This window comes from Diadema antillarum, unplaced genomic scaffold (genome assembly GCF_040938485.1).
Source record: "Diadema antillarum isolate AM-2024a unplaced genomic scaffold, OU_Dant_1.0 seq00000108_RagTag, whole genome shotgun sequence".
Taxonomy (NCBI): Eukaryota; Metazoa; Echinodermata; class Echinoidea; order Diadematoida; family Diadematidae; genus Diadema; species Diadema antillarum.
The window spans coordinates 548,598-562,657 of NW_027271194.1; the positions used below are offsets into that span (position 1 = coordinate 548,598).

Below are 14,060 nucleotides of genomic sequence, written 5' to 3' on the forward strand. Positions count from 1 at the left end.
TTTCTTTCTCTCCAGTGGTTCTCAATCCATAATTCCCATTGTTAAAGCCGTATTTTCAACCTTTCGGCTATCTCCTCTGTTTCTCGCCATATCTATCATTCTCCTTTGCTAGACTCAAAGATCTTACTGGAACCATCATTGATACTTGACTGTGATTAATCTCTCCCTATTTTTAAGGTTAATATCATCTCCATTACCTGCAATTTCACAACAAACAAAGAAATGTGTACCAGTTTACGCCATTGCTCAGTTTCCTTATGTTTCTATGTCTTCTATGTGTCTGTATACTAGTATATGCCTCTAGATATTGTAGATGATTATGATATCAGTATGATCAAAGTGTGTGATTAGTACTTAATGTATTCATATGTTCCAAGTGTGTTTGGGTGTGTCTAATGTATACCTATATAAACGCATGATTATGTCTCATGCATCAACTAAAATTGCCACATTAACTATAAAATTTAGGACAGAGTTCCAAAGAAACAAATTTAAGCTCTAAAATGATACGTAACTTTCTTGACCCAATGATATAAAAAACAGAGAGCAAAAATGACTTTTTGAAACAGAATTATTTAGACAAAAGGTCAAAAGGTATAAAGTGAATAAGGGTGTACTGAAGCACACCTTTTCATAACTGTATACCTGACTAAAAAAGAACAGACATAGAATTCAATAGCAACAAATCTTACGGATATATCTGAAACTTGGCAGACTCATTAAGCACAATCTGTATTTGAGTGTTTTACATGCTTGCAAGCATGATTGCCACTGTTGCAGTTTACATTAGTAAGTTTTATTTGAAGGGCTCACAGTATCTTCTACACAAGCCCGTCATTGCTTTCCTCATGATGTCATCAGGCCTGATCCTGTCTGATCCTGATCCTGTGATCGTATTTGTTTAAGTAGGTTTTGTTTGAAGGGTTCACAATATCTACTACATGAGCCCCTCATTGGTTTCCTCATGAAGATGTCATCAGACCTGAGCCTGTTTGATTGTGATCCTGATCTCGTAATCCTATTTGCTTTAGGTTTTGTTGGAAGGGTTCACAATATCTACTATATGAGCCTCTCATTGGTTCCCTTACAATGATGTCATCAGGCATGATCGTTATCCTGATCCAGTGATTGTATTTGTTTTAATGGAGTTTGTTTGAACGGTTCACAATATCTACTACACAAGCCCCTCATTGGTCCCCTCACAATGATGTCATCAGGCCTGATCCTATGAACTTATTTGTTCTAGTACATTTTGTTTGAAGGGTTCACAGTTTCTACTACACATGCCTCTCATTGGTTCTCTCATGATGATATCATCAGGCCTGATCCTGTTTGATCCTGATCCTGTAATCCTAGTTGTTTCAGTAGGTTTCGTTCAAAGGGTTCATAACATCTACTACATGATCACCTCATTGGTTCCCTCACAATAACATCATCAGGATTGATCCTGTAAATACCTCTGCCATCATGTCTCCATCACCTCTATTTTTACCAATGGCAGCAGCACCCAGCAATAAAAAAAAACAAAAACAAGAGAAGACAGATTGTGACAGAAGATTGAACAAAGGTGAGAGAAAGGGGCGGAGGAGGATACCTGCTTCTATTTTTACAGCCAGATGGCAACTGCCTGTAGACACTTGTTTTCTTCAAACGCTTGATTACTGAGGTGATAAGAGGTGTGAATCAATCCAGCTCTGCCTGGCTCAGGTGCTTCCATCTTTTCCTTTTTCTTGTTTTATTTCTCTTTCTACTTCAATAATGGTTCGCATGTAGCAACATCAATTCAGCTTCTAACACACGGCAAATACTTGTGGTGCATCATCACATTGCCTGTATATAGTCAGAGATCATTAACGGAAGACAAATGTGCTTTTAGCCAACTTTGGTAATATAACCTTTACAGTTTTCTAACTTTGGGTTCTTTTTATACATATTTTCCTTCTAATGAAGTCAGGCAAATCATATGTTCCTGAATTTAAAGCTTAGCATCTGACAAATTTATATGTTCCAAAATCCATTTTCCTGACATTATATGTCTTTCCTACGGATGCATCACATTTGCACACATAAGCACTGACGTGGCAGACATAATCATGAAAGCATTATATATATCATGTGTGGGTAGGTGTCTTCATGTGGGTGCAAGACTACATATGGGACATTTTGAAGTTATATTTTCCTTATTTTGACTTCACTAACCCTTCAACATACATGCCGACCCTAAAAATCAGTTAATAGGAATAACTGATACGGTGAAAAAAAGAAGGCATTTTCACCTTATATAGGCACACAGGGTTGAATGAAGTTCCTTCTTTCATTCATCACACACAAAAGAAAATGAGAATGCTCCCCTAAAATGGTAATATATGAGGAGAAATGTGGGAGGGGTGATGTAGAACAGCCTATACATGGAAGGAGTGATATGGGAGGGGTGATATAGGCCCAAAATTGAGGATGACGTGAGGGCGGCACCTAAGTATTCCTGGTTCATGAAGACAAGGGAACTGACTCATCCACATCAGTGCAGCTCCTCAACCTAGCCATGCCCACTCAGGCAATACAAGTGAATTTAAAATGATAAAGAGATGCTCTACTTACAGGGACTGTGGGGGAAGGGGGTTGTGCTTGGGGGTGGGGAAGGAATCACTGTCAGTGAGTAATGAAAATGAATAATTTAAAGCCCTTGGAGGGAAGGCAGAGCAGAAAGTCATTGGATCACTTCCACCACATTAATTTTCATTTTGGGATGCTTAATAGTTTTCTGGCATTCCCAACAGGAGAGAGAAAGAAAAAAAACCAAGAATGGTGGTTTTTAAAGTAGATATCATTATATAGCACTTTAATAGTAATTTCCTTTCCTTGTTTCTGGTTCCCTGAATCCTATGGGATTTGGAGATACATTAACTCACATCACACTACACATTACTCCTCTTCTTCTTTTTTCCTTTTGCATTAAAGATGAAGCCCATCTGCTTTCCAGTTTGATGCAGTGCACCGATATGACGGTTTTATCACACACTGGTTCTGCAAACTTTTGAATGACATAATGCACATATATAATGCTACATGCAAATGCCTGAGAAAGGACCTCAATATTATGAGAGACAAACTTGTTATTTGAATTGTTGTTTGTTTGTTCTTTAACTTATCACCTTCTGTCCTGATGGCCTTCCCGAGGGTTCATTACACTATCACATTTCCAGGCACCACTGAAAGCATGGCGTACCTTGACTATCACCCCCCCCCCCCCTCCCATCATGCCCAGCCAAAAATATCTCCCATTTCACTGCCTAAAGCCTGGAGATAAAAAGGAAAATTTGGACCCCATCTCAAGGCCGCTCTGCAAATCACCCTTCTTCAAGCACCGGCGAAGATATAATGTCATTTCCGATGAAATTGATGATACCGCTGATGGTTTAATGTCATTTGAAGCAATACAGGGGACATTCACTTCGGTCCTTCTAACCAGCTTCCAGACCAAACTCCACTACTCAGCAGTGAATAAGAGTAGACACAGCATCATGGAAGGTTCCATATCCCTTCAATTTGGGCTGCTCTCTGTTTTCTTTTTGTTGTTGTCGTTGTTGTTGCTTTTTGCAGCTTCCTGCCATATTTCCTGTGCCAAGACTAAGAGCTCAAGCGCATTAGCCGCCAGCTGGCTGCTTCATTACTATGGTACTGACATACATCTCTTCCGATCCTATGAGCAAACTGGAATTGAGATAGTTATGTAAAAGAAGAAAATAGTGTATTTACACACACATATTTCTCTGACATATTTCTTTTTCCACTGTCAATCTGTCAGTCTCGCTATCTCGCTCCTTCTCTTTCTCTCATTTTTTCCTCTCTTATCTTATCATCCTATGGGTATTTGTGGTCATCAACATCCCCATCAAATATGAATCTACCCATTCCTTCTAATACCCCCTCACATTGTACATCAATTTGTGCCTTTTTGTCTGCTGTGTTGTCATCCTGTCATGTTAGACTTGTCTCTTAGCCTTCCTTTACTAGTTTCATTGTTGTCCCAGTCTCGTTTTATGTTCTTCCGTGTGTGTGTACATGTGTCTGTTTGCTACTCTCTCCTTTCAGTGGGCTTCCAGACCGTTTTTTTTTTTAAAATCAATTTATTTTTCAATGGACGTTCTTTACCTGAAGAGCCCACATTCTACATGCATTATGTTTTTAGTGGTCCCTCCATATTTTGTGGTTTGCTTTTGTTATTTCATTTTCCTCACTTCAGTTTTCATGACAATATATAATCCCTATAAAAGGTTCCACAACTATTGTATACCCTTCTCAGTTTGCTTTGTTTTGCTTATGAAACCTTATTCTGTGACTAAAGAAAGTGAAATGTCTATGTTCTTGTTGAAAAATGAAACAAAATTTGAATTGAATTGAATGCTATGCATCTACAGCAGAGCCCCAGGAATGTGGGTGTGAGTACACATCAGGGTGCCATGTGCATTCAGTAAAGGTTTGCTACCTTTTGATTCTGGCAGATTATATGCCATGCATGATTAATTTCATTGCTCAGTCAATCCCTCACCATCCAAGTTTTAGTTGTTTTTTACCCGTTTGCCAGTAGATTTTTTTTTTAATAGCAGTAGTAATACAACAATAAGATCACGTCTAATGTGCCAGCATCCATCATAAATTAGATACTCATTGTGCAGAGAAAGGAAGAAGAAAATATGAACAGAGATATGAGATACGGATGAAAAAACATTTAAGAAAATGCTTGTCATTAAAGAAATCAAGTTTTGAGTTAAATCTTAAAGTTTCATTGAATCATTCTTATTTTTCTGCCGGTCATATTTTTGTTTCTTGATTATGCATTCAATTTATTTCATTTTATTCTATTTCATTTCATTTCATGGTAAGAAGATATCTTAATCAGCTCGACAATATGCATAAATTTGTCCTCCTTTCCCTCATCATGTCTTTCTTCCTCCTCAATGAAGGAAAGTCATCCTATCATCTTTTACATCTGACAAGCTAGGACCTTACTCAGTTATGGATGCATCGTTGCCATGAAATGTGCACAGTCACAGCTGCGCAATAACCATATACAGTGGCAGCGACTACACTGACTAGACGCACTCCATCACAAGCAGGTTAGTCTTGAAATCCGTCTGACGGGAAGCAGACATATTACCTTGTGTGTATGTCTGCTTTAAAAACGGATCTTAAAGTCACAGCTGTGCGGTTACCATGCACATCATAATGCATTCAGATCGCCGTGATGAAGAAGGCTATTACTAACCTGTTTTGGTGTTTTGTTTCTTAAAACAAGTGCTTCCGCAGTAGGATGGAGCGTTTAATTGCCAATTTTAGGTTTTACCATTGTCTCCTTTCCCTCATCATGTAGTTCCTTCTCCCCTCCCCCCTCCCTCTCCCCTCCCTCTCCCCTCCCCCTCTCTCTCCCCTCCCCTCTCCCCTCCCCCTCCCTTTCCCCTCCCCCTCCCTCTCCCTCTCCCCTCCCTCTCCTTCCCTCTCCCCTCCCCCACCCCCTCCCTCTCCCCTCCCCTCTCTCTCCCCTCTCCCTCCCTCTCCCCTCCCCCTCCCTCTCCCCTCCCTCTCCTCTCCCCCTCTCTCTTTCTCTCCCTTTACCCCACTTCCGCACTGTGTCAGTTTCATGCAAGTTGCAGATATCTGATGTATTCATACCGAAATGCTTTAATCTGAACCATCAAACTTTGAAAAGTCCCTGTAAAACCTAGTTGTCTTTAACCCATTGAGGACGGTCTGATTTTGCTATAACAGCATTTCCCACAGACACCTGCCCGAGTATACTCGGTACACGTCTTTAACAGGTTAATGAGGAGTCATTCTCTTGCAGGATATGCTTGATCAATGCAATTTTTATGTTCTGTACATTTATTTGTAGAAAAAAAAGGGAATTATTGCATCTATATCCCTGTTGATGTTAGCTCACTCTGTATTTCATGTTTTGTGTCTTTAGAAACGTAATCAACAATCAAAGTGCAATACAATGGATTGTTTCGAATATTGTAGATAACTCAATAATGTATTCACCTACAACAATGTACTGTAAAACCATAAATACTTGCTGCATGAAATTTGAAATTTCATGGAATTGGAGCTGGCAGCATTTTTTATGGCATGAAATTTTTGTGAATTGCAACAGGCATTCAATGTCAGCAGTGTAGACAAGAATTTTCATATGCATTTTATTTCACTCATATTGGCTCCTCGCAAAATTTGCAAAAATTTCATGCACATGAAAGTTTGGGGTTTTAAGGTATAGTTATACGGATACATATTTTCATATTATATGTGTCTTTTTGATATCCTCTTAAAAGTCTTCATAAGTTCATATGGAATGATTGGTCAACTATCCTTGGAAACATGAACAGCAAACCTTGGAAAAGGGAAAGTGATATTAAAATGGGATGGCATCTCAATCACGCCACAGTGAATAATCACAAAGACAGCATGCTGCCATTGGTTCACCAACAGGTCAAAACACTGAGTTAGCATTTCAAGCCTTGGTAGCTTTAAATTCTCCCTCACTACTTCCCTCCATCTCCCTCTCCTTCTCTCTTTCTTTGCATAACCTCAAAGAATATTTTTTTCTCCTTCAACATCACTTCCTGGAGGTAATTGCATCATGGTTGGGCAGTTGACACTAAAACACGCTTTCTTCAAGAATTTTGACAAGCCCGAGAGATGGAGACGATCCGCATTCTGCCACTCGGCGAATTTGCAGATTGCATCTCTGGAGTGGACAGGAGCCCCAATCAGAAATCAGGCAATTGCCGATCTTCCGTCCGGTTGCCACGGGCAACTGCCATCTGGAGTGACAGTGGCCTCGGCGAATCAAACAATCCGTGGAGTGCCGGGAAATCAGAAATGTCAACCGTGATGTTGGCAAGCTGTATTGCACCAATGCCAACTGGAAGCCACTTACTCATTTATATCATCCACATCAGCTTGCAACACTGTAACACCTTGATTTATATACTTGTTTAGGTTTCCCTAATTCAAACTTCGCTTCAGCAAGACTAACAGGAGTCACATAAAAGTTAAAAGCCTTTTGGTTTGGGCGTATAAACGTGGCATTTACACATTGCTGCTGCATTTGTCTTATATCCCATCTTCCGTTACTTGGTATACTATATCAGTAATTACTGTTGGCAAATAGACACAACATCTTCACCAAGACTTTTGTTGGGCATTTATGCTTCTGTCACCGGTGTCTTCCGTCACAGTGTAAACATCCTGTTCAGTTTTCAAACAAAGTTGACATTTTTGCAGGTTCCCTTTCCATGTGTCAATTTGTCATTATCTAATTGCCCCCGGCACCAAGACTTTGTGGTTGATGAGATCCATAAACTGTTAAAGCAAAGTAGAACTCTGGGGAAAGATATTGGTATACATCGGGAAAGATTCGACAATAGCAAGTTACAGTCTACAAACTTCTTTGAGTTCTTGACAAGTATCTCACATAATTCCTCTAAAACACACACATACAATTAATTTGAAAAAGCAAGAAAACACACATCACATGTATTTCTAGGCAAAGAATCAGGAGTAGAAATAAGAAAGTATAAAGAGCATGTGTTAGTGTTCTATCAAGTCTTTTGTGTATAATTCTTAAAATGTCATGATGATATTTCAAGAGGGGCGCCTACTTCTACATCTTTGCAAGTACAGAAGATTTAAATCATATCAAAAAGAATTGAAAAAAGAGTGAGATGTCCTAACCCTCGATAAAAAACAAATAGGAGTAAATTGTCACCAGCACATAAACTTTATCTAATCTATCAGCACACAGACTTTATTTAATCATTCACTGTGATTGTTTGACATCATGAAATAAGATTCTGTACAATTACAATGTATGTTGTTCTTTGAATCATCCCCCTCCCCCACAAAAAATGAAATAGGAACTTCCTTAGTCTCAGAAATTAAGTGTAGAAATCATGAGAAAGGAATAGAATTGAGCAAGAAAAAAAATAAGTCAAGTCTGTAAGTTTCATCCAGCCTGTAGGATATGATTTCAATAATTGATTTTAGTATAATATCCCACCACTAAGCTTGGTCTGCCATCTAGGACACAAAGAAATCGGTTAAGTCAGACTTCAGGACCTCTCTCACACTCTGAAATTATGACAAAGAGATACTAAGAAAGAGATTAAGTATTCCTCTCTAGGTGCATTAATGGGCTGTGGTCTTCTCTCTCATGGGAAATGCTCTTTGGTGGTAAACTGGAGAGCTAGACAGACCGCTGCGGGGTACAAGGAGGTTATTGAGTAGGCACGAACCCCCACTTCCGCCGGAATAATCAGCGCAGCTCCTGCCCATTTACTCCGGCACAGTAGATCAGTCAACGCTGACATTGTAAATTTCTTTAACATGATGCCTTAGGAGGTGATGGTGGGGAAGTGGGTGGGGGGGGGGGATGGGGAAGCAGCTGACATGTGGTTGCAAACTCACCCACAAATATGTTTGTACATACAAAACAACACACACACATGTTCTTACAACTGTTCATACCGTAGTAAAATATAACTCTGTGTAGAGATTGTTTAAAGCCATGGTGGAAAATGAGAATGTGAGAAAACAGTTATCTACAGAAGATGTGGACATTTTACAAGTGCAAAAATTTTTGCACATTTCACAGAACATAAAACTAGCAGAAAATAAAAAGTATGCATATTCATAAACACATTTGCACACAAACGCATGCACACACATATATATACAACTGTCCATGCACAAGTAAATGTATTGCTCCACAGAGACTGAAGGAAGCAGTACATATGTGACTCTGCACCTCAAAACAAACAAAAAGTCGCCAGACATGAATTTTAAGTTAAGACCATATTCTAAAAGAGCAGACTTTAAGCTTTAAAATGATGTATAACTCAAATCAAATGGACTCTCTTAACCTATCTAAATATTGGAAAGAAAGCACAAACTCAGGAAAAGTGTCAACTGAGAAAAGAGGCTCTGAAGTACAATGTCTATTCAAGCGCTTAATCTTTACCACACCGTGCTGGTTGTGCGATGAATGGGACAAAAAACAGGAAGTAAACCTCCAGAGTAACAACAATGAAGGGATTATCAGATTAAGCTGAAATTAAGCATGCCTCATTAACACATTCTGTCTAAAATTAATGCCAACTTTCAAAGCAGTGGCACTGTCCTTTCAAAGGTTATTAGAGTTGAAAGCGAAGAGTGTGGACAAGGTTTTTCAGAAATGAAAAAGGGATTCTAAAGACACACCTAGTCACACTATTCTACCAAAAATGTTCGAGATAAACTGCTAAAAAACACACTTTCCTGCCCGTTTTATGATACCAAATTTTAGCATAATGTAAAAGAAAACCCGCTCTTTCAGAAAGTTTGAAAAAGTCAAGTTCGGCTAGGTTGACCCATTTCACTTATTTTCAGTCCTCACGCAAAATCAGTGTGTGCGACTTTATGTTCGTTTTGAGGTGCACGGTCACATATGTGACCGTGCACCACAAAACGAACAAAAACTCGAACACACTGATTTTGTGTGAGGTCTGAATACAGGTGAAAAGGGTCACCGAGCCGATGTTGACTTTTTCATATTTTCTGAAAGAGCAAGTCTTCTTCTACATTATGCTAAAATTTGGGATCATAAAACGGGCAGGAAACTGTGTTTTTTAGCCGTTTTTCTGGTACATTATTTGGCAGAATTTTCATTTCTTAAAAACCTTGCTCACACTCTTCACTTTCAAGTCCTATAACTTTTGAAGAGATAACGCTACTGCTTTGAAAGTTGGCATTACTTAAGGACAGAATGTATTAATAAGGCATGATCAATTTCAATCTAATCTGATAATCTCGTCATTGCTGTTACTCCAGTAGTTTACATCTGTTTTTTGTCCCACTCATCACACAGTGAGCACGGTTTGGTAAAGATTAAACGCTTGAATAGACAGATACACCCTGTACTTCAGAGCCTCTTTCCTAAGTTCACACTTTTCCAGAGTGTGTGTTTTCTTTCTAATATTTAGGTAGGTTAAGAGAGTCAATTTCTATAGAGCTATACATCATTTTAAAGCTTAGAGTCTGCTCTTTCAGAATCTGTTCTTAACTAAAAATCCATAACTGGCAACTATTTGTTGGTTTTGTGATTCAGGGTCGCATATAAAGATGTGAGATAACAGTCATCTGCAGTAGATGTGGAAATCTAATGCAGTGTAAAAATTGCTCACATTTTGCACGACATGAAAATAGCACCCCCCCAAAAAAAAATGAAAAGTAAGCAAACTCACAGAAACATCTGCACATAATCAAACATACAACTGTATACACAAGTAAAATATTCCTCAACATAGAGATGAATAAAACCGTGATGGAGTATGATAATGTGGAAATACAGTCATGTGTATTAGACATGGACATTTTAGAAGTGTATAAATTTTTGCCACATTTCACATGACATGACACTAGAGGGCAAATAAAATGCACACGAATTATTGTGCTTCTTGTATATTGTGATATGTCATCTCTTTGATTCTGTAGACTAAAAACATACAACATTCTTTTTATCTAGTTAATCAAGAAAACTTATGTAGAAATTTCTTCTTTAACACCATATCAAGGGCAATTGCAAAAAGGAGCAATTACTCAATGCACCATATCAGAAGACATTATTGTTTTATCATGCACATTTTAATTAAATATATCTTAATACATTGTCACAAATACCAGAAATATGGAATATTTTGCTCCTTGGACTTTTTTTTGTGCAATTAAATTTCATGTCCTGCTAAACTAACACAAAAATGAGAATGTGAAAACACTTAGAAAGCTATCGGTACATGTACAGCAATGTTTTTGTTCATAAAAGTCTATCCAAATTTACTTTTCCAGATAATATCTTTGCTTTTCAATTGTCTCTATTCTCTGTTCATGTCATTTAAATGCACCAATTTGTGATCACTGCCTCAGTCAGAGAGAGTGTGGCAGATCAAGATAATTCTTCCTGGTTATACTGCTTGACCTGAAATCAGATTGCAACAATCAAAAGGCATGCTATTTTCAAATACAAAAATGCATGCCAATCTCAAGAAATTTGTTGTTTTTGATGTATGTGGGTTCATGCCAATCTGGTTTATTTATGTCTGGGATATGGCACTGCAGCTATTGAGTTTTATTTGGTAAAGCAAAGTGAACCAAGTATTTTACCGCAAAGCAACGGATGGCCAACAGAAGTCTTCACAGGAAGAAATATATTCATACACAGAGGAAGAGGAACTTGGTGTCACAACTGGAACATTGCTTTGAGTGAGATATTGAGAGGAGAGCTCAACACACTAACCTTGTGTGGGGAACATTACTGCGCACCAAGTCCAGAATCTCTGCAGTGTTGTTGGCTCCTCCATCTGTGAAGATGAAGATCTGGCGGGGACAACCCCGCACCACAGGATGTCGATACACCCACTGCAATGGCACCAGGAGGTTCGCCACGGCACCAAGGTCGGCGCGCATGCACCGCAGGTAGGCACTGGCCTCGCTCACATTGTCTTGGGTGTAGGGGCGACTCGACTCGAACAGGGGTTTGTAAGCCGAGCCAAAGCCGATGATGTTAAAGCGGCAGTTCATCGGGAGGCTCTTTAGCACCATCATCAAGGTCTCGCGGGCGTTGGCAATGTACTCACCGCTCATGCTACCGCTCCTGTCAACGAGTAGCACATACTCGCCGGGTACATCAAACCGATAGGTTAGCATCTGCTGTGTCAACTTCTCAAAGTCCGGGCAGTAGTTGAGCATCAGCACCGGGTTGTGCATCACATCTTTCAGAAGGCGCTTTTGGAGGAAAGTCCTCGTTTTGTCTTCCGTGTCGTTGTCTCCCGAATTCTTGTACTCGTTCTCTGTCTTCACAAACTGCTCATACGCCGTTGGGCTGATGTCACCGTGTTCCAGAATGACAACCGGCACATGTGGTTTTGGGTAGTGGATGGTTATGGCGAGATCGCGGTCCATGGGGTGGGGCTCAGCAAGGGTGACAAAGACATTGGAAGCATTAGAGGCAAAAGGCTCTGCGTCGACACGAATGGCGTGAGAAGAGCTTGAGACTCCAGAAAGGAGTGAGGGAGCTCTAATCTGAAAAGAGGAATTAAGAACAAGACAAATCAATTTTGTTTCCTTTCTTTTTTTTGGGGGGGGGGGAGGGGTCTCATTACATCAAACAAAATCCAACTAAGTTATCACAACAGCCCCTTAATGCTCTTATCATCTTCCCATTCAGAGATTCTAGATTTTAGTTTTAGTTTGAAAGAGGGTAGAGCTAGACAGCTGGCCATTAAATTCCATTTGCTTTCAATAAAGTGAAGTAGCACTGAACTATTTGAAATACTTTGTATGTCCTTCTGCAAAACAAAACAAAAAAAATCAGCTTATAATTTCTACATTTATATGTGCTAGCATACATTCCATCAAAATTGCATTTTCTTTCTGAGATCCAAAACAAAAGCATACTCCTTGAAGACAATTCTTCACTCACCTCTAACTGAAATTCAAACTCGTATTCCTGCAAATTCTCTCCGACCTCCTCTGTGATGTCAAGTAGCGAGCGGTGCATGTGGTCGGAGGCGCTCCCGGATGCTGAAGACGATGACTGTGACATCTGCGTAGTATTTGCAGGCATCTGCTGGGGCTGGGGTGCATTTTCCCGGACTGTATGCTTCTTGTACCGAGGCGTGAAGACACTGGGTATGTGGAGCTTGGCCTCACCCCGCGTGCCTGTCCCGAGGAGCGAGGAGATACTGAGAAGGATAGTGACTGTGCCGTGGGGCCGGATCGTGCCGAGATTGGCGCAGAAGACACGGGCATTGTGGAACTCGGACAGGGCGAACTTTCCTGGTGGCAGGATATTGGGCTGGTTGGGCGTCATGGTAACGCGGCCAGTCAGGATCTCGTTGAAGTGCTCCACCTGCGTCCGGTCCTTGAGATGCACCGTGATGGTGCGACCCTGCAGCATGCGGGCCTCGAAGGCGGCGACCGTCGTGTTCTCATTCATCTTGAAGGCAAAGACGCCCTCGACTACATGGTCCTCCTGGTTGAAATAGGTCAGTGAGGCCGCCAGCCCCACGGAGAGGCCGTTGACGCATGCCGACACACGGGCTGCCTGCAGGGTCAAGGGAGCCCTCGTGTGGCGATTGATCAACCCTGGCATGATGGGTAAGTGAGTCAGGGAAGGTCAGCTCATTTATGACATTCCTGCGCAGGGTTACAACTTGCCGTCTGGAAGGTGTTTAATCCACAATAGCACATGGTTTTGACTTATTCGTCAGTTGATTCCACCTGTGAAGGACAATGTTAGACAAAATTATTCAGAACTGTTATTCCAAAAATTATAGGCAATGTATATGGTTCATATGGATTATAGGAGTTGTGATTTGATTTCAAATCTAATCTATTCATTCAAGCATTAAGACACACAATGGATACTGCAAAACCCATAAACTTCCCAATCTCAAGGTCTGCACACATAAAATGTAAAGCAATCCTGTTACTGTAAAAGCTGTTTTTTTCACCAATGAGGAAGTCACCGACATTTTTGCAAGATGTTTTCACAATTTGACACAGAGGCTTATCGTATGAGGTGCACTTATGGTTGTCCCTTCGCAATATTTTTGCTTGCTGTTAAATTCGTTGCACAACAGTGATTCACAAAATTCACGAATATCACAGCTTTTACGGTAGCATGCCCAGCATCATTCAGAGGGTGCCACCTTGATCCTTCCCTGCAAACTCCATAACTTAAGCTATACAGCAGAGAATGCACTCGCACTATAGCACGATGCACACGTAAATGAGAGGAGTAGCACTTCAAACATCACCCGGCATCGCACGAACCTCTCCTAGATATTGCCAACCACAAGGAGCAATTACGGGGAGACATTATCGTTAAAAATAAGTATCAAAAAGTAACAAAATCTATCTTTTCCTCGTTAATGAGATTAGAAATTTACAAGAGAAATAGTTTAGTTGCACATATACACATGCGTCAACAGTAACCCAAATGCAAACACTCAAGTCCACGAGAGCAA

General features: G+C 40.2%; 1 protein-coding gene across 1 annotated transcript in view; it reads right to left on the reverse strand.

The window, feature by feature from the left end:
• LOC139727003 (von Willebrand factor A domain-containing protein 5B1-like) overlaps positions 1-13,183 on the reverse strand; it is a 28,937-nt gene extending 15,754 nt beyond the window's left edge. Inside the window, exons 1-2 of the mRNA XM_071637985.1 lie at positions 12,512-13,183; positions 11,327-12,111 (exon numbers count right to left, since the gene is read on the reverse strand). Of these exons, the coding sequence (XP_071494086.1) occupies positions 11,327-12,111; positions 12,512-13,183 (1,457 nt within the window). The remainder of the gene's footprint in view (positions 1-11,326; positions 12,112-12,511) is intronic.
• Positions 13,184-14,060: the final 877 nt, after the last annotated feature.